The sequence below is a fragment of the Gouania willdenowi genome, chromosome 6 (assembly GCF_900634775.1).
Source record: "Gouania willdenowi chromosome 6, fGouWil2.1, whole genome shotgun sequence".
Classification (NCBI taxonomy): domain Eukaryota; kingdom Metazoa; phylum Chordata; class Actinopteri; order Blenniiformes; family Gobiesocidae; genus Gouania; species Gouania willdenowi.
In genome coordinates, this window is record NC_041049.1 from 60,185,788 (window position 1) to 60,213,762 (window position 27,975).

The window sequence follows — 27,975 nt, forward strand, 5'->3', positions numbered from 1 at the left end:
GCCTGTGGGGGCGCCTGTTTAAACCCATTCAGCCTTCATCCTCCTCCTCCTCCTCCTCCTCCTGGATCAGAATCATTCTGTGACCGACCACAGCTGGACCAGGACACGGACACAGAACACGAATCTATTGGGTAGGTAAGAACGGAACGGGATGCAATGCGTTTACACGAGGTTATTGAAGATGGTTGTGAGCGTGTGTGCGCGCGCGCGCGTGTGTGTGTGTGTGTTGGAGGAATCTGATTAAAGCTCACCTGGGATTACCGTTACTTAACGTTACTTGGAACGCTGTGTTTGATTGACGGAGATTAGTGAACGGGTTAATCTGTGTTACTACACACACACACACACACACGCGCACGGACACACACGCACACAGACCGTATTCCGTTTCCTCCGGTGATGATCTGAAGGTGTGAAAGAACGGACGGGCCTCTGATGCCGGTTCCGTTATAAAACAGTCGGTCACACCGGGTCTTCATCCGCTCATAAAACAGATGTTATGTGTCACGTGACCCACTGAGGTTTACATGTACAGATGTTGGATTAGATCCGTTATTCTCCCACAGTGAGGACATAATAACATAAAGTACAGAACAGAATAGAGCAGCGTTTATATAGAAGAGAAATAATAGATATTATAATACTTAAGAACAGGGCCGGCTTTAGGGCTTTAGGTGCCCGAGGCATGAGTGGACTTTGCCCCCCTTCCGTACCACCCACCCCTCTCGCTCCTGCCCTTTAGATCTTCAACTTTTATGGAGATTATTGTAATTTTATCATGGATAATATCAATTTCTATATGTGAAAGACCTGTCCAGGTAGCACTAAGCTAATAATACAGTATATTTGGTTTTAAATACCCAGGGTCATGGGTTTGAGTCCCAGTCGACTGATTTCCAGTAAAGTTTTGTTGTAGTTATTGTTTTTCTTTGTAGTCAGTGTTTAGGTTTGCAACCATTCACTGTCTTCAGTATGTATTAGGTATGGATAAGTTGGTATAGCAATTTTGTTAAATATATGCCTATATTTGGGAAGAAGAACAGGTCCTATTATTCAGATATCAGTTGATCATGTAGCTATGGGGATGCTGCGTTAGAGTAAGAAGTTTCTTAACTCATGGTTGACCCAGAAGTAGGTCACATACTTGTTCTCATTGGGTCAGTAAGTGTTGGAAAGGAAAATAGAACTTGTGTTTTTATTTATGTCAGATCTTTAAATTGGGAGAGTTGTATGTTAACCCCATTTTACAACTACTGTAGATATAACTCTATATAACTTTGTAACTATAAGCTCAAAATGTGCTCATTAATGCTTATGTCCATTATTTGTGCATTTATTCTATGCAAGAACCCCATTCATCAGAGGGTTGGGGCAACCAAGAGTCACCCCTTCCCCATTCTGTGTCTAAACAAAACCAAAGTAAGGACATTTGTGTTTGGTAGATTATTACTTTGTTGTAAGATTTATTGTAAAATTTGCTAAATTTGCAATCCGCGAAGTAAGCATCCCAAGAAGAACGTATTCTCACCCTGTTAGCAATCACACACGGCAGACTAAAGCTGTAATGGGACGTTAAAGGCTGAAAGTGTCTATTTGTACAGTTGCCGTACGGACAACCCTGGGAGCTATTGGTACGGTTACCAAAGTACAAGTACGTAGCGTCTTAGGTTTAGGATTAGGATTAGGTTATAACACAATATCTCAACAATTTCTAGGGTTAGGGTTAGGATAAGGTTTAGTCTTAGTCACGCAACTTAAACTGGCCAATGACTGACCTATCACATGACCTAAACTGGCCAAATAGGGCCGCTGCGTACGGATAGAACATAGGTATATTGATACGGCAACCATACGGATAGCCACTGCCTTAAAAGTTAGACCCAAGATGACCCAAGCCCGACAGAGTTCGTCCCAAACCTGAACGGAACAAATTTTTTCCAAGTCCAAACCCGTTACTGCCCGAAACTATTCAATTCTGTGCTCATATGCTCTTTGTCTTTTGTTAAGAATCAGTGCATTTTTCTTGCACTCAATTACCATTTTAGCGCCCAAGCCTGTGGTAAAATGTAAAATGATAGAAATGAAGACTGAACCTGACCCGGGTAGTGATCTTTAGCTCTACCGTAGGCTGTTAGTGATGAATTAAACTGATGTAACCACATCTACTACGTTGGTAACATTAACAAACAATTAAATCTTTGTGTTTAGGGGACAAATAATGGATAATATTGGACAAATAATTCGACCACAAGAGTGCTTGCACAAGATAAGTAAGAATTAGACGACAGAGACACTTTAAAGAAACTGATGCAAAGAATTTGCAACATGTTGTAATCAGTTCCAACTTGTCTTTGTTTCATCAAACTCCAACAGCATGTATAAGGTCACACTTCAAATCTTTATGTTTTAAAGATTCTGTTTTACATGTTTTGTGCTTTTTAATGTTTATTGAATGCACAAATTATTGTTTGTATTGTACTTTTTCTATTTTGTTGGAAAGATGCTCCAGAAATGTTTTGAAAATTGATTCGATGTGAGGTAAATGTTCCAATTTACGCAATCAATGTTTAAAACAAATCTGGTTGACGGCTTATCTTTGGCACCGGTGTTTTTGGTGAAAATGAGGCCGAGCAGGCTAATAAAACATTCCTCCTGTTGTGAAATAATTGATGAGCTGCACCAGTGGTGGGTGTAGGATGACATCCTGTGCTGTCCACTGTACGTCTCTATATGGATCACGTATTGAGTCTGACCTCAGGCCAGCAGGTGCATTAGGAGACGTTTAAATATCACCTGCGTTAATGCGTTGAAACAATATTTAATTGAGTTTTTTTGGTTTATGACAGTGGTGCTGTGTATAACTAAATATGTTCCTTACTGTCACCAGATACCTCAGGTCCTAAAGGCTCGTTCTCTCTACTGAGACTCCACCAACACTCAGATTAGTTGTCTCTAAATCAACAACTGAGAAAGAGGACTACAATGAATCCCCAGATGACTTTAGAAACTGATCCACAGGGATGACGATGGAATCACAGGAAGAACCAAACACCTGCTGACTTGTTCTGTGGGAACTCACCCTTGACTTGACCTGAGACAGTGTATGATAGTAAAGAATATTAAAACACCTGAGCCTGGATAAAATATATAGATAGAGAGTACTTTCATAAATAAGCTTTAGGTTTATAATGATGAGGAGAGATACATTCATCTGAGACACAACACCTTTTATTCCTCAGTCCTGCAGGATATTCAACTTTTAAAAATAGACTTTGTCTTTGAAAACCGTTATAGCTACAAAGTATCACCATGGTGATGAAAAACAATCAATAAATGTGCTGCAGACTGTTTTAAACCAGGTGCTTATATATATATCTATAATATGGAGGTAGGCCACATATTTAAAGGTCACGATAAACGGAAAGAAAATGCAGAGAAAGACAATAACAGTGGATATAATGAAGGATGGCTAGTTGTGCTCTGTGTGCTTTGGAATGTGAGAGTGGATTATTGCAAATGTTGATCTAAGACAGACTGTTCCTTTCATCAGATTTACAGAAATAAGATTCATAGTGTGTGCGTGTGTGTGCGCGTTTGCGTGTGTGTGTGTGTGGCAGATGGACTGCTAACCTAAGCCTGGGAGCTGTTCAGTAGCATCTTTGCTTGGTCACTGTTGCCTGTCGTTCTGACCAAACAGTGGTCGATTCTTCCTTTTCTGACGAGTTGCTGTAAATGCAATCATTTGCATGTTGTTTTGCATTGGAAAGAAGCTGCAGGTGGAGTTTATTTCAATGTTATTGTGAGCGATGCTGATCGACACTTTATAAAACTAATCAAAACAAAAGCTCAAATGAAGTGTCAGATATTAAACAGTATCTGTTTAACCTGTTTATTAATACATCATTCCAAATTGTCTGATTTTTAAATGTCTGGAGAGTGATTTGCTGCTGTGTTGTTATGATATGACGAGCCTCAGGAGTCATGTGACCAGCTCATCCAATCATTGAGTGGATATCGAGTGGACCTTAAAACAGCGGCGTATCTTTGGGGTGGGAGGGGTTTACAAACCCAGTTACAACCAAGTCGACATGACCTCTCATTTTGTTGTACAAAGCATTTCATAGCAAAAAAAAATAAAGTTACAGTTCTCTTTTGAGCTGATAGATTTCATGTATAAAGTGTCTTTTTAAACAATATTTATTTGTTTATTATATTTAATTTAAAAACCTAAAACAGTAAGCTGAGCATTGCTTTGTTAATGTCACATGTAATTCCCATTTTGAAAATCAGTTTCCTCCATTCAATTCAGTGTTGCCAGATACAGATGTTGGAAAACTCTTGTTGATTTTTCAAAATTGTAACAAATTAGTGTTTTTCCACCAGTGGAACAAATTCTAAAAGAACCAACCTGGCAACCTTCATTAACGTGCATAAGTGAAACTGGCAAAGAAATATCTCAAACCATATACTGTATATATGTAAAAAAAAAACATAGTTGGAAACATTTTGACACTTGATTTTAAGTCTGTTTACCACAAAGAGTGACGAAAATACCACCCAGAGTCTGTTAGAAATGCACTTATTCTATCATTTTTGTTGGAAAAAATGACAGGATCCCCGCAGTCCTGAAATTTCTGGAAAAGTTATGGAATTTGAAAAAAAAAATGATTTTCCAGTTTTGGGATAGTTTAACTGTTTTGGAAAAGTTTTGGAAATTCAGTGTTCCATTCAATAGCTGATGCATCTTTCTTTAAAAATTATTACAAAATGGTTGTCAAAGGCAATTTTGCATCGTACGATTCTCAGAACTAAGTCATGGAATTGGGCAGTGGCTATTCGTACGGTTGCCGTATCAATATACTGACATTCTATCCGTACGCAGAACCCCTCATTGGTCAGTTTAGTTGATGTGATAGGTCAGTCATTGGCCAGTTTAGGTCACGTGACTAAGACTAAACCTAACTGTAACCCCAAAAATCGTTGCGATATAGGGTTATAACCTAACCCTAATCCTAAGACGCTACGTACGTGTACTTCAGTAAACATACCAATAGCACAGTGGGTTATCCGTACAGCAACCGTACGAATAGACACTTTCATGGAAATTTGGTTAAATATTTTGGAAAAGTTTTGAAAAATTATTGTGAAAAAGAATGTGGGAATCCTGATATTTAGAAACCATATCTGTTTTTAAACAATTTTCCTCTTTAACACAGTTGGCTCTCATGAATAAATAACAGAGTGATTATTACTGATAACTCTCAGCTTTAACGATGCCTTGCTTCATGGTTCAAGGCTGAACCTTTATCTGCGTGTGCTTTAATCATGTTGGTAAGTCCAAGGCTTTGCATCAGTTGCATAATCAGCCATTATTTACTCATCAGTGTTTATCAGCTGTGGTATCTTTAGTGACGTGTGATTGGTTGGGTTGATATGGTCACTTTAACAACGTGGAGCTTTCATGGGGTCAGGATGGGCTCAATACTCCTAGTTTCCCAACGGCTTGTTAATATTTCCAGTCTTCTAAGAAAACAGGGAATTCCTATGAGGTTTAGGGGGCGGAGCCATGCCTGTTGCTGTGGCTGCTGCTGCACACTGGAGCTAGTTGTTTCCTTACAGACTGTGATTGTCATGACAGGACACTGTAGCCAGGCTAGCGCTGGGAGTTAAATGTCCCAGTGAGCAGTCATCGGACTGTGATTAGAGTTGAGTTGAAGTGAAGCTACAGGCGTTGTTAAGGAAAAAGGGAATGCATGGTGACAGTGAACTGTACCACCAATGTATCTGTCAAGGTTCACTCATATAGTTTATGACGTGTCTGGGAAACTTGATAAAAGCTTGTTGAGAGTTTTTCTTGAAAATGTTGTACGTCTTCTGTATGAGGCCCTGATTATTAATGTAAACCTTCTATGGAAGTGAAAAATACTGACTGTGGAGGGGTTTTTTTTCTGTTAAAGAGGAAGACACAGGCTGTGTTTGAAATGTCACACTATGCATTACAAAGTATAGACTGTCTAAGACTAAGTATGATGAGGATGATGAACGTTCCCACTGAAGTATACTTCCAAGTTTCCCAAGATGCATTTGGAACCTACAAGGACAAAAACCTGAAGCACACTGAGGCTAAATATCTCTGTTGATTCTCCACATTTGAAGTGAGAAAGTGACCAAGTAGAATATCAACATGTTCTCATTTGATACATAAAACTTACGTAGACACATTTCATTCAGATATTTCAGAGATTTTCAGAGACCCTCCATTGTGCTACTGACAAAACTTCCCGTTAACTTCAAAACAAGAGCCCTATTTACAAAAGAGTTAAAAATCGAACTAATGTAAGACAAGAATAGATGCTTTTATTTTGAAAAGGGGATGTTTGATTCTTAGCTTGAAGCCGGTCCCAGGACCATTTTACGTTCCGCTTGCAATGCATCATGGGGTGGTTGAGTATGACTTGTGTGCATACTTAAAAAATGTCCCCATATAGTATAATAGTATACATCCGGGTATTTCTCATGTACTCAATCTTTCCATACTATCTAATGTGAACGCACTACATACTGTTTTTGATGTCAGACCTTCTCTGGGCTGGAGATGAGGTCCTACCCCAAGTGGAGGAGTTCAAGTACCTCGGGTTTTGTTCACGAGTGAGGGAAAGATGGAGCGAGAGATCGACAGGCGGATTAGTGCGGCGTCTGCAGTGATGCGGAGTCTGCACCAATCTGTCGTGGTAAAGAAGGATCTAAGCTGAAAGACGAAGTTCTCGATTTACAGGTCAATCTACGTTCCTACCCTATGGTCATGAGCTTTGGGTCATGATGGAAAGATCAAGATCGTGGGTACAAGCGGCTGAAATGAGTTTCCTCCGTGTGGTGGCTGGGCTCTCCCTTAGAGCTAGGATGTGAAGCTCAGTCATCTGGATGAAGCTCAGAGTAGAGCCGCTGCTCCTCCACCCTGAGAAGAGCCAGATGAGGTTGCTCGGCCACCTACTGTATTTAGGATGCCCCCTGGTGAGGTGTTCAGGGCAAGTCCCTCCGGAAGGAGACCTCAAGGAAGATCCAGGACACGCAGGAGAGACTATGTGTCTCGGCTTGCTTGGGAACTCCTTGGGATTCCCCCGGAGGAGCTGGATGAAGTGGCCGAGGAAAGGGAAATTTGGGCCTCCCTGCTAAGGATGCTGCCCCCGTGACCCGGCAACGGATAACCGGCAGAAAATCGATGGATGGACTTCGTATGAGTAGTACGTTAGAATGAGTAGTACGTTAGTATGAATAGTACGTTAGGATGAGTAGTACGTTAGTATGAGTAGTACGTTAGTATGAGTAGTACGTTAGTAGGAGTAGTACGGTAGTATGAGTAGTACTTTACTATGAGTAATACGATAGTATGAGTAGTACGGTAGTATGAATAGTACGGTAGTATAAATAGTACGTTAGTATGAATAGTACGTTAGGATGAGTAGTACGTTAGTATGAGTAGTACAATAGTATGAGTAGTACTTTACTATGAGTAATACGATAGTATGAGTAGTACGTTAGAATGAGTAGTACGGTAGTATGAATAGTACGTTAGTATGAATAGTACATTAGGATGAGTAGTACAATAGTATGAGTAGGTCTTTACTATGAGTAATACGTTAGGATGAGTAGTACGTTAGAATGAGTAGTACAGTAGTATGAATAGTACGGTAGTATGAATAGTACGTTAGTATGAATAGTACGTTAGGATGAGTAGTACGTTAGGATGAGTAGTATGTTAAGATGAGTAGTACTTTACTATGAGTAGTACGTTAGTATGAGTAGTACGTTAGTATGAGTAGTACGTTAGGATGAGTAGTACATTAGGATGAGTAGTACGTTAGGATGAGTAGTACGTATGTATGAGTAGTACGTTAGGATGAGTAGTATGTTAGTATAAGTAGTACGTTAGGATGAGTAGTACGTTAGGATGAGTAGTACGCTAGGATCAGTAGTACGTTATGAGTAGTACTTTACTATGAGTAGTACGTTAGTATGAGTAGTATGTTAGGATGAGTAGTACGTTAGTATGAGTAGTATGTTAGGATGAGTAGTACGTTAGGATGAGTAGTACGTTAGGATGAGTAGTACATTTGGATCAGTAGTACGTTTGGATGAGTAGTACGTTAGGATGAGTAGTACAATAGTATGAGTAGTAGGTTAGTATGAGTAGTAGGTTAGTATGAGTAGTACGTTAATGATAATAATAATAATGCATTGGATTTTATATAAGCTTTATCATAGACACTCAAAGCGCTTTACAGAATTAAGGCATTATTCTTTCACGCCACACTTAGTGGTGGTAAGCTACTATTGTAGCCACAGCTGCCCTGGGGTAGACGGACTAAAGCGAGGCTGCCAGAGCACGCCGTCGGGCCTCCAACCACCACCAGCACTCACTCACACACTACATTCATACTAGGCAATGTGGGTGAAGTGCCTTGCCCAAGGACACAATGACAGATACCAATGGAGCGACTGTCCCCCACTGTGGCAGCTGGAATTCTCAGTGGTCTCCCATCCAACTACCAACCAGGGCCAGACCTGCTTAGCAATGACAGGCTGGTATGGGTAGTACGTTGTAAGAGTAGTACAATAGCATGAGTATGTTAGTATGATATAATCCAGCCTTAGTGTGCAACGAACCGAGGAACCAGGCCAGGTCTCACTTCTGGTTGAGAAATCACAGGTGGATGAAATCCAGAGGTGGGTGGAGCTCCAGGCCCCAGAGTGGGTTACACCCCCCAAACAGAGTCTGACATGCTGTGAACTCCCTCCTCCACCCTCCTCTACCCCGGACCAGCCGCTGAGGCTCACATTCCCCACACACACTAAACTAAACCCATCAGCCTGCAGCCGTGCACACTCAGCACTAACATCATGTGACTAAACAATCTTAGTGTAAGGATGTAACTTCACACAGCAGATGTGAGAAGGAAGCGGGGCTTTGGAGAGTCGTGACTCGTGACTGAGGAAATGATGCATGGGGGGAGGGGGAGAGACAGGAGGCTTGTGATTGGTTAAAGGCGGGGGTGGAGAGATAAAAGGGGAAATAGGAAGCATCACATCACAGTGAGAGCATTCCCACCCAAAAATAGAAAACAATTTGGACACATTAGACCATTTTCACCCTCTTTTCCTCCTCACTCTCTAAAAACGTGCTCTTCAGCTCAGAGAACATGATTATCTATCAAACACACATATTCAAGGACACTCATGACGCACTGATTCACTGCTCATGATAGGTTGGTTCATCATAAGATAATGTGTCAGTTTGCTTCATCCATTGATTTTTCATTGTTTTACTTAATATATTTAAAATTGATCACATTGTTCTTTAATTCCTTACTTTGTGGAAAAAACATTGTAGATAACTTTATTAGGTTGGTTGGTGGTTGCAGTTTTACTGAGTGTTGCAGCCAGCTGCTATAAGTCACTAATATCGATCTACTGCAAAGCTCTGTGTGCCATTGATGACAGATGTCAGTTTGATTTATTGTATCTGTAACACTGCACATTGATCACCCATAATACCATGATCACCTGCTAAATATAGAGAGTCCCAAGATTTTTCTCTAAAAGCGTTTGGCAGCAGAACAGGAGACCTCAGTTCACACTTGTTTTTGTCCTCAGAAGAATGGATGGATGACGGTTGGATGGATGGAAATGTAGGCACACTGTCAACTCATCTTATTTTTAAAGATAAGCTACAATGTGTAAATTAACTATACATGTTATTATTCCAACATTACGGAGATGTTGCTGCATAATGTAAATTTGTTGTTACCCTGGCACTGGTCATAATCTATTGGCTCAGTTAGATTTAGTGGATTTTTTTGTACTTTTATTGAAATAAAATATATCCAACCAACTAATCACACACATATTATTCATCTTAAAGGACGATCACTATTTTTTTTTTTATCACATAAAAACATACGCTTCAGGCATTGCATTGTGGGATGTGGAGTCATGTAGACGGATGCATGGATGTGTTTTCACTTCATTCTTCTGTTATTTATTGTGTTTCTTGTGTCTTACAGTGATTTGTTTGACCATATTTCCTGTTTGTTCCTGGTGTTAAGTACTGAGTTTACCTCCGTACTGAGATTATAAGGCTAACCTAACCCTAACATAATCCAATAAACAAATAAAACACGTGTCCCTTCACTTTGAAAACAAAAATAAGCAAAAATGAATACATTTTTTTTTTAGCAAAAAATCATTTTTCGGTAGTGCCCATGTGCGCGTATGCGGATACATGCGCATATACAATCTCAGTACGATGTGAACTCAGTACATGACACCAGTTTTCTCATGATATCTTCTCAATCCGCCAGACATTGAACTTTTCTTTCAGAACTAATAATCCATGAAAACACTGAAAATGTGTTGGGAAGTCAATTTGGCAGAGTTTTGGAAGCAAACAAAAGTAAAAATATATTTTCTACAGCAGCTTTAAGGAGTTTTTATTCTCAGAACAATAAATAAATCTCTATCAAAAGATCACTTACAATACTCAAGGTTTAGCCATGAATACTAAGCAGTGTTACCATGCTACCTCTTTCCTGGACTGTTAGTGACACAACAGTGTTGTTTTGGATCTGCCGTCTCGCAAATATCAATTGGAGTTTTTTTCCTCAGAATCACTACAACATTGACCAGGCTGTGGTTTCTCTGATGCACAACAGAACTCCAGACACGTCAACACACATCCTTAGGAACAAATGAATACAATAATAAGAAAATGTGGAGAAAAACATTACAAAAATAAAGACTTAAAGAAAGACAGTGGAAACAAAGAAAGAAAGAAACAAATGCTACGTCACATTCAGCTTCCCATTGGTTGAATTTCAAGGAATAAAGTTGTTTTTGAATGCATGTATGGTATTGTGCACATCTTTTGTTTATGGGAAACACATCAATACATGACTAGCAGAAGCACCCTTTAGAATGTGTTGTGGTTATATCTTGTACACGAGAGCTTTGTGTATTCATCAATGTTTAAGAACATTGTAATAATATAACCCCAAGAACTGCTGCTTTCAAACTTTCTTCTTCTTCTTTTTCATGGTTTTTTAGTCCACTTCAAACATCTCTCGTAGAATACTTTCACAACTTTTCCTGTGAATGTGCAAAACACAGGAGCCATTCCAGGACAGTCTGCTGATTATAGCTAACTTCCAGGTGAAACAGTGAAAGTCTGTTACAAAGTCAACAAAGTCTCCATTGAAGTGTTTCTCATTGAGGATGTCGTCATAATGTCTCTGTGAGGTTGAATGAACTGTTTGGTCGTGTCAGGAGTCCAGAGTCTCACAGTCCTTTATAGTTAGCACACTATCATCTGGACACATGTCAGTCTTTTAATACATTCACTAAGTTCAGGGATGTAGTGTTGGAGTCTCTGTGTCTGTTTAAATCAGGCCTCTGGCTGAGAGGTGAGGTTACTACCCTTTGTTGTTACAGTTAGCAGCATGTGTCACAACTCTTTGATCACAGCCTCTGCCATTCAAAAGATCATGATCGAAGAAGGTCAGAAACTAAAGCAACTTTTTTTGTAACCTCGTTGCTTCACTATACCAGAGGGAATATTCCAGAAAGGAGGTTCAACAAACCTCCATTACAGCTGGTATGAAGTGGGTCAATCAACCCTGAGTATGTAAACCTTGGGTTACTTATGTGCACAAGTGCGATAAAAAGCCATCATCAATGGAGCAAATATAACACATACTACCATGGCAACCTGCCGGAAGAGAGTGATTTATTCCCCCCCCGATGGGTGAAATAAGCAGGTGTTTGTGGAATATGAGCCTGTTCTAAAGGTGCTCACACACTTCAGCGACTATGGTCGCCTAAATTGGCCGTGATGAGTCATGCTTTTTGGTCGCTTCATCACTTCATCGCTCCAGTGAGGTGATGACCGGGGAATAGTATGAACAGTGTCTGTGGAGCACAGAGCTGCTGCACTGAGATGACTGATCACTTCTTCTCTGGCCGTACGTTTACAGCACTATTCATAGACAGCTCCACTTGTACTTATATACTTGTATAGAGGGTTTTCACGGCGCGTCATCAACCCGGAAGTTGCCATTTTGGAGAAGCAGCAGGTCTACAAACAGCACACAGACAAGAAAATCCCTATTTTCCAGATGAAATGATGAACTATTGTCATGTTTTTGGCTGCACCAATCGGTCAAACAGTGAGACACATTTGGAGTTTTATAGATTGGCAAAAATCATAACAAATCAGGGAAAACAATCTCACAAGTTATCAGAGGAAAGGAGGCACTTGTGGCTAGCAAAGCTAAACCAGATCACATGTTTACGTCATCATCCTTTTGCACTACTCACCACTGCAGGTTTGTTTTTACCCTACTGAGGATGTGTTGTTGCAATATCCAGATTTTTGCCTCGTAAATCCTGGTTTAGCTTTGCTAACCACAAGCGGTTGATGACGCTCGGTGAAAACCCTCTATACAGGGAACTTTACTACAGACGTCAGTAGGTGTATTAATGCAGATCAACCTTACAGAGCCTTTCCCTAAATGCTCTGCATCCACAATGTTATAAAAAAACACTAGTTTGCATAAAACGTAAAGCAGCACAACATTTGTAATGATGTGAGCCACGTCTGTGGTGTGTGATGTTACTATAATGTGTCAGAGAAGAGGGTCAAGGTAAATTAAAGTGTTCCTTGAGAAGCGTGTGTGCAGGTGGGCGGAGCCAGGTATAAACCCAGGGTTTCTTAGACAAAACCTGCCAGTGAGCAGGTTCAGTTCATGGAGAATGTTACCATGGTGACAGACTCATAATAGAGCTTACTGTACCTGGCTTTCAGGAATGGGATACTTGGAGTTTCCCTCATTTGAGCCCGAACATACTCAGAGTTTGAACATAACCCGCTTTCTGGAATAGCCCTCACCCATGAGGGATGTGGGTGGGTGTGACACCCTCACTTTTTCTTTGTTGAAATTGTATTGGTCCAGTTTGATTGATTGAATAGTGATCAGCCAATCACAGGCTTTCATTTGACGAAGCCGCCATTCTGAGAATGTAAACAAAGAGTTAACAGTGATGAGTAATGTGACAAAAAATGAGTTTAAGGTGGCAAAAAATGGTCCAAAGGTGGCAAGAAAAGTGACTAAAATGGGCCAAAAGCAGTTGCAAAATGACTTAACAGCTTTGTCATGGTTTGAGTAAATGAATTTAATGAACTCAGTTGGGAGTCGACGGTTGCTCTACCTTTAGAACATCCTCACTTTTAAAAAGGCTGCTCCGCCCCTGCACTATTCTATACCTGTTGAAACGCACTGATCCTCGTGTTTTTCTTTCCCTTTACAGATTTCTTCAAACTTCACCAAACAGATGCAAAGTTAAGACGACAAAGTGTAAACCCTCCACATTAATCGTGTGGAACAGCCCAACAGATCCTACAGGAGTTAACAGTGAACACTCACAGTAACTATTGACCAGCCGAGGCTCCACATAAATGGCTGACAAGCAGATCAGGTGAGGCTGAACGTTTTTATAACCTCTGACCTTCCACGTGACGCATTCCTAACCCCTCTGTCTGTGCTTTGTTTAGTTTGCCTGCCAAATTGATCAATGGGGGGATCGCTGGTCTGATCGGAGTGACCTGTGTGTTTCCCATTGATTTGGCCAAGACTCGCCTGCAGAACCAGCAGAATGGATCACGCCTTTATACCAGCATGTACGACACTGTGCATCATCATCTGTGCATCAGTCACCATCTCTGAGACCAACACATTGTGTGTATGTTACAGGTCAGATTGCCTTATCAAGACCATCCGATCAGAGGGCTACTTTGGGATGTACCGAGGTAAGATAAACACCATCACATGGATACTTGAAGGATTTATTGTCTTTCTTTGAAAGTCAAACTTAAATATATAAGTACATATAACTGATATAAACAGTTTCTAAGGCAACAACAATATCCAAGCCATAAATGACAGATGTCAGTGTCTGCAGGATATCTGTAACCGGTCGAGTCTGACTCTAGTTTGTGTGAGAGATGGTTTATTCTGGAGAGTGAACACACAACAAAAATAAATCCTCTAATCAGTCTAATCCATAAACACATCAAATGACAGAAACATGTGTTACAATACATCAGAAGCACTTTAGAACAGGTTTATTTCAGCCAACTTACTCAGAAACGCAGCTAACACAGCGAGACCATTTACCCTCTTGCACAGAGATCAATAACAAAAGGGAAGAGGTAAAGGTGCGCAAAAAACTAGACATAGACGGAAGTGTGACATTAAAATGTGAACGTAGGGATACAGACACAAAGTAAAGTCCCACATAGTAACTCGGAGGCCCAATTTCTCAGGTATGAACTAATAAACTTAAAGAAGACACAGATTTTGTGTAATTATAACAAAATATTTTATTTGCACACATAATTGACCCTGTTACACATCCACGGCCAAAAAACTTATTGATTTTGTAACAAGTTTTTCCGTAATTTAGGGCAATTTTTATGCAATTATTTGTGAGAAATTGCAGGATTTGAGAACAATTCAGAGTTCTTTCGACTGCAGTGATGTGATATAGAAAAAACAAGTCCCTGCAAGTATTCCAGCGTTTTAATGAAGTCATGAATTTGGCTGGACTGAGACATCTTAAGCTGAATTATTTGGTAAGCTACACAGTGAGGAAGGTTTCTTCTCCTCTGCAGGCTGATTGGAATGCTCTAAAGCAGTGGTTCACAAACGTTTTTGGCTGGAGTCGTACCCCCTTTCGCTTATTTCTGAATCAAAGTACCCCCTTTGTCTGACTACAACATATTTAAAGAACATAATATTGTCAACAAATGGAATAAAACAGTATTTAGCACAGGAACGTGACCCCATTTTTATATCAAACATTGCAGGTGACCCCAAAGACACTTTTTTCTTCTAGAATAATTTTTTGATCATGTTTGTTTTACTGCGTTACATATACAGAGCAGCCAGGAATTAGTGATAAGTTGTGCCAGCTCAAATATATTTGTAGTGCATTTTGTTTGAAAAATGTTTTTTTATGGGAAAGTAAAAGTGTAGCGCACCGCTAAGATTGTGTTTCGTTTTAAATTTAAAGAATATTTTTTTAATCAGTTATTATTTTTTATCTATTACTAGACATTTCAAGCGACCCCATTTAAATTCATCTCCCGCCTGCAATGTGTGACCAAGACTAACTTTTGTATTTTCATTTTATGTTCTAATCAAGATTATTTCCATCATCATTATGATTATTATTTTTAACTAATAAACTCATTATGAAACCCATATTTTTCACGCTCACATTTGTTAATATCCCACTCACTCTCTCTCTCTCAAGTACCTGCTGTAGTACCAACGCGTTCTCCTAGGGGTACACGTACCCCCAATTGAGAAACCCTGCTCTAAAGGGCCTCACACAATATCTCAGTCTCTATTTTTAACTTTTGCTGCTATTTTGGTTAAAAATGCATTTTAAAGGAGTTGAAATGACTGCAGGCAGCTACTATTGGTGTATAATATGTCAATGTCTCTCTCTCTCTCTCTCTCTCTCTCACTCTCTCTCTCACTTCTGTCTGTTCTCTCAGGAGCGGCGGTGAATCTAACACTAGTCACACCAGAGAAAGCCATCAAATTGGCTGCGAACGACTTCTTCAGACATCACCTCACCAAGGATGGGTGAGACATGGAAGTGATGACTGGAAAAACACCCGTTTCTCTCATTGAAGTCGTCATTAATTAGCCTGATTATCAGCGTCTAACCTGTCACTCAGCCATCAGCAGTAATATTATATATAATATGCTCCTATAGGGGAGTGAGTGTTAGACATTGCTGGGACTTTGAGGGGGCATGGGGCAGTGCAACTAATGAATGATTGACTCGTGTGTCCGAGCTGCTCACCTTGTAAATGATTCATCTGAAACATTAGTGTAGAACAGACATAGGCAACTGGCGGCCCGGGGGCCTCACATGGCCCTCGATCTAGATTCATGCGGCCCACCAAAGTAAACGTACAAAATGACAGAAAAATACACAAAAAAAATCAAGAATACATAAAAAAATACAAAGAATTGCAACATTGCAGGAAATTACAGTAAAAGACTAGAGAAAAACACAGAAAATACCAAAAATGAGTACAGTAATGCACAAAATTACACAGAAAATATATAAAATTATAGAAAATACATACAAATGACCCCAAAAATGCAAAATGACAGCACAAATGAACAATATGACTCCAAAAAACAAATATTTTAAAGGAAAAATACACAAAAGGACTACCGAAATGCACAAAATGCCTCACAACGAGCGAGACAACAACAAACACAAAATTACTATAAAAACTCTGCTGTTTCCTGTATTAATGCTCAGATCGCTCGTTGTTCTAAATGCTGACATGAATGTTGATCATGTGACCCTCCGATCAAGCAAAGACATCTTTGTGGCCCCGCTGGGATAAAAGTTTCCTTCCTCTGGTGTAGAAGAATAAGATTAGCCTCTTAGAAACACTGCTTTAGTGTCTTAAAACATCTGATCTCACACTTCACTTCCATTTCTCCAGAAAACTCACTCTGTTCAAAGAGATGCTGGCTGGGTGTGGAGCAGGAACCTGCCAGGTGAGCTCACATCTGCACCACTCGTACCACCTCTGTTAGTATGAACCACTGTTATTGTTGCTCTGCCTGCTGTGAACGTGAGCCACAATTATAAGAGCAATGGCAGCCATGGCAACACACAGTCTTATTCTCTGCTGTTTCATCTGCGATATAAGTGTGAATATGCATTTTAAATGAATGATTTCTAATCACGGGTGAGCTAATGGTACTGAGCCAATGACTGAGTGAGTCAAAGGGAAATGTTGGTTTTCAACGAGGACAAAGACTTTAACCCCCCAGGAGTGAGATTAGATCAGATTACATACAGCAGATTTAGGGCCAAGGCTGAATCTGAGCCTTAATCAAATAAACTAGTTCACATTCATTAGGCTATAATATATATATAATATAATCTGGCATACCGGGCATCATCCCCGTGTGCCAGTCTGCTACGTTTTTTTTTTTTTTGACCAGCGAATGGAGGCAGACATGGTAACAGGTGGCCAAAAATGGTCCAAAAGTAGCAAAAATATGGCAAGAAAAAAACGGGATATTTGACTAAGATGGTCCAAAAGCAGTCAAGAGTGGCAAAGAATGGGCAAATAAAGAAGAACCAGGTGGTATGTAATAGCAAAGGGTGGCTTTAATGGGCAAAATATGGCAAACAATAGTGAAAAGGGGCAAAAATGTGGAACAAAAAGAGACAAAATGAAGGGGAAAATGGAAAGAAGTGGTATTTATAGCTTATTTGGATAAAAAGTGGCCAAAAAATGTAAAGTAAGGGTGAACAATGGATAAAAGTGTCCAAACAAATATTGCAAAAATGGACAAAAAAGTAGGAAAAAAGGAAAGGATAATTATTGGCAAAAGGAAGCTTAAATCTAAAAAAAGTGTCAGAACTTTTCGAAAATGGGACAAAGGAAGTTGCAAAATGGCTTGAATTAAAATGAAGACATATAGAGCCACATGTTGAGCATCACTGACCTAATAACAGCTTCTACATGGTGTCACTGATAATGTAGTGGGCTGATCTGGATAGAAAACACCAGTTGTACCCACTATGGGGGCTTGAATTAGTCCCTTTAGACCTTAGTGCTTCCAGGATTCTCTTGAAAAAGGGATTATTAATCTCAATGAGACTTTCCTGTATGTAATAAATGTTTAAAAAAACAATAACAACATAAGCAATAATGACAAAAAAAAACAAAAAACAGTATGTCCAAATGTATTATGTCATTAAAAAAAAAAAAAAAAAAAAAAATCTTGATGAAATGCACACTTGGGTTCTGTTCTGAACTGGATGAAACCCAGAGTGGTAACTGAGGAACCAACAGGACATAATTGACTCACCAGTCACAAGGATCAACTTATATTGTTTTAAATCCCATTTCATGGTCTAACATGCTGACAGAAAAACAAACAGATAAATAAAGGCCAGTGAAGATATGACCTCCTTGGCAGAGGTAAATGATGTAGTAATGTAATGATGGATTTGCTGCGACGCGCTGATTTTTTTGCCTCATGGACCAAATCTCTTCATAGTTGATTGATTCATTTGTGCAACCGTTAACGTTCCAATCTGGACCTGCTTTAGACTTATTTTAGCAAAATTGAAATTCAAATCAGGAAGTAGTTATTTCTGGGAGTCACCAGAGGCTCTAAGTCATCATTAAACACTGTTGTATCATAATCATACAGGATATAAACTCTGACATCAATAAAACTGGCACCAACAATGATTGAATTCAAATCAGCAGTGGAGCATTTACGAGGCATTTAGAGTAAATGTATCTTTAATAATCTATTCAGATTTATTTTTCAATCATACATATCAGCGTTTTGACTTTTCCCTTTTTTGCCTTTGCTTAGAAAAAAACTTTATAGAAGTGTGATTTCTATGGGTGGCTTTTAAAAAATCATTTTCTTATTCTACTGTGAAATAATTGAATGACTTGTTAGTGAATGTAACGTGTTATGGGTTGATGATGTTGAGGGTCACCTACTCTTGATAAGGTTCTTAAGTGTTTTAAAGTGACAGGAAGTGATCAAGTACCTTAGCTTGAGTGCAAAGTGACGCGATTGAAATGTTTAAAGCTGGACGTTGATAGATACGGTTTTTGCTTGTGTTGCAGGTTATTGTAACAACTCCTATGGAGATGTTGAAAATCCAGCTCCAAGACGCTGGACGACTTGGTAAGTGAGAGGAAATGAAAAGCAGCTGTGGTTGATTTACTGTGGAACGCTGGCCTCGTGTGGTCACGTCACAGATCACTAATAGTTCTGTTCTTCAGTGAATTCCAGACTAAAACAGTTCAATTTAAGGAAAAAAATGAATACAAGGGCAAAACATTGTCTCATATATATAATTATATTACTGTATATATGGTAATATGATGAGCAGAGGTGGAGCAGCGATTTTAAAAGTGAGGTTGTTCTAAGGGCAGGACAACTGTCAACTCCCAATTTAGTTTATTAAAATAACTGATTAAAATCATGATACAGCTGTTCTTTGTCCCATTTTTCCCCCTTTTCCAAAAAAGGGCTTCACTCTTTTTTGTTTTTTCAGATTTTAGCTTCCTTTTGCCAAGAAATATCGCGTTTTCCTCATTTTTGTTCATTTTCGCAAGTTCTTCTTGACGCTTTAATCCAATTTTGGTAAATTCTTTAATTGTGATTTTTTTGCCACTTTTCATCCAAATAAGCTACTTTTGGCCATTTAAAAAGTAAGGATGTTCTAAAGGTAGAGCAACCGTCAACTCCCAATTGAGTTCATTAAATTAATTTACTAAAACCATGACAAAGCTGTTAAGTCATTTTGCAACTTTTTGCTCCTTTTTGTTTTTTTTGTGTGGTTTTTTTCAGATTTGAGCACCTTTTGCCAATAAATATCCCTTTTTCCTAATTTTTCTCCATTTTCATCCAATTTTTGTCAATTTTTAAAAAAATGTGGCCTTTTGGCCCAATAAATAAGACTTGTTTCCTTTTTTCCCTACATTTTGTCTCTTTTTGTTCCACATTTTTTCCCTTTTTCACTATTGTTTGCCACAATTTGCTTACTTAAGCTATCTTTATCCATTTACATACCACCCGTCTCCTCTTTTTTGTCATTTTTTTTTGCCACTCATGACTCCTTTTGGTAATTTTTAGTCACTTTTTACTCTTTTCTTGCCACGTTTTTACCACTTTTGGACCATTTTTTGCCACTTGTTACAATTTTTTTTTGTCAGTTTACTCATCACTGTTAACTCTTTGTTTACCTTTGTCAAATGGCTGGCTATGATTGGCTGATCACCATTCAATCAATCTAGCTGGACCAATAGGTTTTAAACAATGAATCCCTCTGTAAAAAGTGAGGGGGATGATTTTTTTGTTTTGATGAAAGTGTGGGTGTGGCATCCCCCATGCTAAAACGCACTTGGATACAGTCACCGTTCATTTAAAAACACTGTTTACGCGCCAACATCCTTAGCTTGGAGCAGGTAATATTTGTGAAGGTACAGGTATTTATTCATTTATTTATTGTGCTGTGTTGTGTTCCAGCTGCACAGAGGAAGCTAATGCCAGAAACAGTTGCAGCAGGAAGTGTTGAGACCAAGTCTCCGACTGCCATGCAGCTGACCAGGGAGTTACTGAGAGAAAAGGGCATCGCTGGGCTGTACAAGGGCCTCGGGGCCACGTTGCTCAGGTAAGACCATGGAACTCAATTCTTAGACATGTTTTCACTAGTGGTGGGACTCGATTAAAAAAATAAACTAATCTAATTACTGTAATTAGGGACTTTGTAATTAATTAGTCTAGATGAATCTAAATTAATATTTGACACGAGAAGCAACATTTTTCCAATTTAAATGTATTTTGGTCTATGACTGAAACAATGAAAACGATAAATGAGCTTAAACAACTAAATAGTGTTTATTATTTCCATCACTGAGTGCTAACATAATGTGTAATATGAATAAAGAATATTATAATTGCATTGTTCACAAAGCACCAACTTAAATTTAACTAAGATATATTCCTGCTTTTCAAGAATTATTTTTTTTAGTAAACTTTCTAAAACAAATGTTTTTGTCAAAATAAAAAGCAGCACTTAGTACAGAATATTCCAGAGAAGTGGAAAGTGAACAGTGTAAAATAGTTAGAATATCTGTGGATATCATGAAATAAACAGAGCAACTGATGAAGATGATGAATTTATTTTTAAATAGTCTTTCTACATAGCAGTTAATAACTTTTCTAGTTTTCCATATGTTCCTAGTCGTACCATTTCTGATAAACGTTTTTAAAGATACGACTTTATTCTCATAAAATTGCGACTTTATTCTCGAAATATTGTGACTTTAATCTCATAAAATCATCATGTTATTAAGATACGACTTTATTCTCATAAAATTACAACTTTATTTTTGAAATATTACGACTTTAATCTCGTAGTGCCCAGATTTTTTTAGTTTTTATGTGGTGTCGTACGTTGCTGTTATTTTATTAAAAAAATAATGGTACATTTTGACAAGCCTTTTATTTTATACAGATGCCTTTGTGGAAAATAAATTAAGTTCTGATTGTGGTAGTTTTGGTCTTTTCCTTTTTAGGTTTCTACATGAGATGTTTACTGTATGCAAAGAAACCGTACCAAGATTTATTACCAACAGTAAACATGGGGGGTGAAATTAACTAGTAAATTTGACTTTGAGCACTATTAATTGAGCAATTTTTAACTTATACTTGAGTATTTTATGTAGGATTTATTTGTACGTGTACCTGAGTACAATTTCAATCAACTAGCAATACTTCTACTTGAGTAGATATATCTTTACATCTCTGGTAATCTCATTGTTCTCTTAGGGACGTTCCATTCTCCATCATCTATTTCCCACTTTTCGCCAACCTCAATAACCTGGGCAAAAAAAACGCAGACGGCCCGGCTCCTTTCTACGTGTCATTCCTGTCGGGCTGCGCTGCAGGGAGCACAGCAGCTGTAGCTGTCAACCCTGTGGACGGTGAGCTGTGACACTCAGTCTGAAAACTAGCGCTGCATATTTATTTATTTATTTATTTATTTATGAATAATGAACTCATTCTGCCGCAGTAATCAAGACGAGACTCCAGTCCCTGAACCGAGGGAGCACAGAAGACACGTACAGTGGAGTGACTGACTGCATCAGGTGACCTCGCCGTGCCTTTCCTGGATGTGTGTGTGTCTGTGTGTGTGTGTGTGTCTGTGTGTGTGTGTGTGTGTGTGTGTGCATACCTGTCAAGTTTTGCATTTGAAAATATGAGAAATGTTCTGGCACACCAACCAAGCTCCAGAATCCCTTATATTTTAAGACAGGTGGACAAGAAATCTAAAATAACCACTTATCAACCACTTACTAAATACAATTAGTTGATTATAATGTGGTAGACCTACCTTTGTTGACATTGAAATGCTGTGAACATTCCTTTTTTTTTTTTTATTGCTCTTTGTGCTCAAGCAGAAATATTCACAATGCATGTCACATGGTCTACAATACACAACGTGTTTTTTTTCCCCCTACATCCTGCCCACCCCCACCCCATGCCACACGTCTCCAAACCCAGACAAAACACAGAAAAATAACTAAATAAATAAATATAGCACAACAACAGTTTGCTATCTTGGTGATTTAGAAAAAATACACTATCGATATGTATTTTTTTTATAGTTTTTGTATCAAAATAGTTGTTTTAGGAGTCACTGCTTCCGTTACTTCTCAGAGCAGCGCGAAAAGATCAGTTTGATGGATTTCTGCGTGAGTTCTAACCCAAACCTTCCCCTAAACAAAGCCACACTAATGAACTCACTCACACATGCTGTCCTTTATAGGAGAAAAAGCCAAAAGTGTGTCATTTTGTGCAGCTGTTTGTTCATAAATTTGCCTGTGTGGCATTATGCATCAGCAAATTGAACCCAGAATTGTTTTTCTGGTCAGACTTTATTTGAATTAAAATGATCGAGATTTATATCGTATATCACCATTTTGAGAAAAAAATAGCAAGATATGAGTTTTGGTCCATATCGATTCGCCCACCCCTAATATATAAAAATAATCAAATCTATCGTATTTCTCATGCTCACTCATGTGGTTCTCTGGTATTCACTAATGACTTATTATACAGATTTGTTGCAGACTTTACATCCTTTAACACTTTTTTAAAGGAGTGTATATTTGTGGAGTTTATACTTGGCTGATTTTTCATGCTGACTTACGCCGTTCTTTCCCCCGTAGGAGACGCTAAAATCTCAGTTACAAATTTTACAGATCGCGTAACTGTGTCCCGTCCTGCTCTTCTTTAGGAAGGTACATTTTTAAAGGCCTTCTTACATCCATCCATCGCTCTTCTTAGTTGTTTCCGGGTTTGTTCCCTCCGTCGGCACTAATTTAATCTAATCTCGCGTGAACTTCCACTTCAGTTCTTGTGAGGCTAGTGACAGCGTTCAGTTTGAAGAGGCAGAGGAATGTTTTTATTACTACATTAAAATACAGGATTTGTATGGGATAATACTAATATGGGAGGATAGTGGGAAAGAGGGGTAAAATACGGGAGTTTCCAGGCCAGAACGTGAGACTTTACAGGTGTGTGTGTGTGTGTGTGTGTGTAACAGACTCGTCTTCTCACCTTCTGCTCTTTAGGAAAATCCTGCGTAACGAAGGTCCGGGAGCGTTCCTGAAGGGAGCGTACTGTCGAGCCCTCGTCATCGCGCCTCTGTTCGGCATCGCGCAGGTGGTCTACTTCCTGGGCGTGGCAGAATTCCTCCTGAGCTTCCTGCCTAAAAAAGACAACTGAGAAGAGGAGAGACTTAGTGCGAGGATTCATCTCATTCTGACAACAAGGTTATTAAGCGGGTCCAGGCGTGACCAGTCAGTGCATTTTCTTTATCGTAGTGTTTTCAATCTGTTGTGTTGAATGTTTTTTAAAGAAGTGCAGGGTAGAGCCTTTTTCAGCCAAGCTGCCTGTAGTGGCACACCTAGCTCCAGTCTGCAGGCTCAGCTCAGCTCTCTGGAAGGAAAAGCCACAAACATCAGCTGAAGTTTGAAATGAAATATTGCTTTTTTTTTTACACAATTTGTTTTGAAGATGATTGTTGAATTTTTGAGTAGATGTACTTGAGTACGTAATGTTTCCGAGTTGATCAGCCTTTTGAATCAAAGGCCTTGGCAATCTTAAATTTACAACTGAAATGCACATTCCTTCCTCAAAAAGCTATACAAGAACGTTTCATATGAAGAAAAAACACAGTAACGTTCCAGCTGTCCCTCCCTTGATGTAGATGTAGAAGTATAGTTACACGTGTTTAAAAGACAATGTTGAAGGGATGCGAGCACAAGCCCTTTGGTAATGAACTCAGCCTTCAGACTCTGATTGTGTCGTTAGTAGATCAGATTTTATCTGATATGTCTGAGCGTGTGACGCTTTGCTACACGATACGTGTGGATTTAACTGGAAATAAAAGCACATAAAAAAACTGCAGGTTATGATCGACTGTGCAAAGTTTACCTCAATCAGTGATGTTACCGCAGGGCGTTGGTGGTGGGATGATTGAAAACTCCTGCTGTCACATCACTGATTGGAAACAGGCTGTGCTGCAGGTTTTCTGTTGTGGATTCAAGCCATGTCCACACATTCCTCAATATTAGTTTTCCTGCGTTTCCAAAAGCGTTCCAGCCTATGACAGCTCCTTTCTAAAATATTCATTGCAAAGTAAACCATACATACTGTGTGTAAAAACATGCACTAACTTGATCGCACATGCAAACACGTATCGTAGTGGATTATATCCATCAAACAGGCAAATCAGCACAATCCATTTGGCCTGTTTGTCTAGAATTATTATTATTATTTGGCATTCCCGCTGCACATGCAGAATATTGGGAAGAGATGCAAACGGGACAATTCGGCACAAACAATGTGATTTATTAAACCTGGAAGTTGGACAGGTTTGTTTGACAGCCATGTCTGAATGTTGCGTTCAATTGCACTCAGAACTCAAAATTCATGCAGGATCCAAACAGCACAAGTCGTCTTAACAAAACGGACATCGTGAGATGTAAACAGTCACTTTCTCTTCAACTTTTACTACTTACGTGCGTGGCGTCTAATTTTGCATTTGTGTAATTAAAAGTTCCATTCCCTTTCTGTTCATTTGAAGGTCGCTCTGTGTAAATAGTGATCAACGTATAGTGTAATGCATTCTTTCTACGTCTATGGTTCATTGAAGCTGGATTCCCCTTGCTGGTGCGTTCAAGTCATACTTAAAGTATAGGACGTTTCGCTCTCTCTCTTACCATCAAGTAGCTTATATACTGTATATATATTTCCCCCACAGGCATGTTTGCTTCTCGAAAAATATAAACACAAACATCAGTTCACTGTGGCCAGTCATGTTTTCTGAGCTCACTGAATGGAACTCATTTACCTCGGAGGTCGAAATAGACGACCTGGATAGAACGATAGATAGATAGATAGATAGATATATAGATAGATATATAGATAGATAGATTTCTTTTAATGTCATTGTACAAGACAAGCTGCTACAACAAAAATGTAGCAGCTTAAAATAGTGTTATGACGTATAAAAAAAACCCAAAAATAAATTAAAAGCACATAAATATCAACATACAGTACAAAGGCTTTTTAGTGCAACAAATGTTTATTGTTCGTATATTGTTTGGACCTTTCCTGGTTTCCGAGTGCAATCGAACACAGCATAGCTCACAGTTTTACTCACAGATGGCTGCATTTGTTTTTACAGACAGCCTCTAATTTAGTGTCTCCTGCTTAAATTTACATTTATTTGCTGTAATTTAAGAATATTTTTATTCCCTCCCCTCCTACTAACACCTTCACTACATTCCCTTATGTATCAACGTCAAAAATTGAAAAAATTGAGCCATCACCGATGTGTACTTTTATTGATCCGTATTAATTTCTGCCCAGACAAAATAGACACGTTTTAAAAGTGCTTTCTAAACATCTGGATATGTGTGGACATGGTCATCACATGGTCCAGGACCCTGAGACCAAGGTACCTGACTGTTGAGCCTGTGATTCTGCATCGTCGCTTCTCAACCCTGAGACACACTTTTTATTTTGTTTACAGATGAGGTCAAACTCAGTTCTCTGTGTCCTCAGCGTTGCTTCATGTTTTATCCAAACATCTCTGATTGTTTGCTGTAGAGCTTTTATTTGCTGTCCCGTGTCCTCCTGCCATTGGTTGATTTTGTCCGGTGATCAAGGTGACCTTGAAGTGTATTGTCCAATCACATTCCTTCCTCGCTCCCACTGAGCAGATGGTCCACAGTGTAACTTTCCAACCTGATATCATTGGTGGGAGTGAGATTTAATTATTAATATTCCTTACTGTGGACGGTGTAACACTATGTATTTGTAAGTGATGTTTTTTCCTGTGTCGAAGTTTATCACCTTATCAATATTGTACATATGCAGATGATATGATGCTCTGTTTGGGGATTTATTGTTTTGTTTGTAACGGCTTATTTTGCACACCTACCTCTCCACTCCGCTGCTTTTCCTCATGCTGTTGTGATTTAATGAGATGTTTAAATGACGTGAACATATCAGATGACGAAACAAATCCAGCATTATCGTGAAGATATTTTTTTTTTTTCTTTCTTCCACTGTATGCAAACGGGAAACACCAGCTCTTTGTGAAGGTGCCATGTATCCTGAGCTGCAGGTTGAAACCATGGGTCAGCCTCTTTTCTATCTTTTAATTAGCTGCTTATAAATGAGGTCCAGTGTAATGAGGAGAGAGGTGTCGTTAGGTTTAATCAAATAGTGAAATGTAATCCTCCCCTGACAGTGGAGACCTGTTGACACCAGGCAGTGGAAGTAAATCTGTCTTTTTTTAAATGGTGCTTCTGTAATGAGTGACATTTGCCCAATAACACGGAGATTTGACCCGCGAGGGCTTCATGAATGACCATTTTTTTCCCTGACTTCATCTCAAGTGTTTTGCTGTAATTGTGATCACAATGTGCTGATGTAATTATGATTTTTGAACCCCCGAAATGTGTTTTAAATTTTTTTTTTTTTTTGTATCTTAAAATATTGTGATATTTCCTTTCAACTGTGAATTTTCACTGGAGTTGTGCGTTTGGTTGCGTGCGTGTCTGATCGTGGAGTGCTGTAGCTGACGTGTCGTTTTAGTTTCCTTCTTTGAATGTCGACTGTGCTCTGGTTTTTTCTTCTTTCTCACTGCTGGGGGTGAAAGGAGGCTCAGAGGAAGTGATGAAACACCAAATGTTTGACTCGGGGTGTGTACAATCAAAAGAAAGCACAAAGGTTTATGGGGCACAAGAGTCCACACTCTATCCTGAGTGTGTATTGTGTCTTACTTTGTAGAGAACCTGGTTGACCATTGCCATTAGACCTTTTGTTCTGCCTTTGCTCACAAAATAACTGCTTTATTTCTGTGCAGATGTTGAATGAACCTTCTGAGTCTTTATTTATCTGTAAAGTGGAATCTTTACCCCTTATTTCCCCAAAATACACACACACACACATATATATATATATACAGTATATCTATATATCTTTAAATTGCCTACATATTTAAAACAAATCAAATATAAGAATGTACATTGAATATAATGATAAGTTTTATTATAATTATAGTGAAGAGTTTTATGATAGTTTAGTGCTTTATCTACACATTCACTGATTAATTCTTGAAAGCGCTCACTGAAATGCAATAAGAGTAGACGCCGCAAAAAATATAGCAACACACAGAAAACACACTACACGAGCCGTCTGTTGTCTCCACGACGACACACACTGTATGGCTGACTCATGTAAACGGGGACGTCTGAGGCCTCATCGTGGCCTCTCTTCTTCTCTTCCTCCACGAGGAATCGTGTAGTGCAGCACTTTAATAAAAGTTTCTTTAAAACAAGGACCTTCGCCCTCTCACATCTGTTCAGTGACAAAGTGACAAACTCTCTGTGTGAGAGTGTGTGTTTGTGTGTGTGTGTGACACGGTTGTCCTCAGCATTGTTTACAGTATGATGGAAATTTGACATGAAATATTGTGTTCTCTGTCACAATTTGTCGTTCAATAAACTGACTGTCCTTAAATGGTTTGTCATCTCATTCATGGATCTGAAGAACTGATGATGTTGAGGCTGAACATTATGGAACCCTGTGGAGCCAAAGTTTATCATGTGGAGAATTTCTATAGCAACTTTGGTTTAAATAAAACCCATAGAATAGTTTTTCCCAAACTCTTCACAGTCCCGTACCACTTCAGACATTTAACCTGAAGCCATGTACCTTCTCCGGAGACGCTAATGCATGCTTTTATCACTAGTCG

At 39.0% G+C, this 27,975-nt stretch overlaps 1 protein-coding gene across 3 annotated transcripts; it reads left to right on the plus strand.

The window, feature by feature from the left end:
• Nucleotides 1-27,740, plus strand: slc25a22a (solute carrier family 25 member 22a). 3 transcript variants are annotated; one of them, XM_028450616.1, is made up of 12 exons: nucleotides 17-131; nucleotides 2,888-3,101; nucleotides 13,360-13,527; nucleotides 13,604-13,729; nucleotides 13,803-13,858; nucleotides 15,614-15,704; nucleotides 16,589-16,643; nucleotides 18,755-18,815; nucleotides 20,163-20,307; nucleotides 21,468-21,622; nucleotides 21,712-21,787; nucleotides 23,276-27,740. In XM_028450616.1, exons 3-12 carry the CDS (start codon nucleotides 13,508-13,510, stop codon nucleotides 23,427-23,429), a joined length of 939 nt encoding a protein of 312 aa, XP_028306417.1. In that variant the 5' UTR covers nucleotides 17-131; nucleotides 2,888-3,101; nucleotides 13,360-13,507; the 3' UTR covers nucleotides 23,430-27,740. The 3 variants fall into 3 exon arrangements, with proteins under 3 accessions (XP_028306416.1, XP_028306418.1, XP_028306417.1); XM_028450615.1 differs by lacking the exon at nucleotides 2,888-3,101 and having other exon boundaries at nucleotides 1-131; XM_028450617.1 differs by lacking the exon at nucleotides 2,888-3,101 and having other exon boundaries at nucleotides 14-135.
• Nucleotides 27,741-27,975: the final 235 nt, after the last annotated feature.

Bases quoted from the DNA above. Each gene is read 5' to 3' on its own strand.
- slc25a22a (XM_028450615.1), top strand. From the start codon at position 13,508: ATGGCTGACAAGCAGATCAG. The intron at 18,816-20,162 runs GTAAGTGAGAGG...GTTGTGTTCCAG, and splicing joins CCAAGACGCTGGACGACTTG to CTGCACAGAGGAAGCTAATG. The intron at 21,623-21,711 runs GTGAGCTGTGAC...ATTCTGCCGCAG, and splicing joins AGCTGTCAACCCTGTGGACG to TAATCAAGACGAGACTCCAG.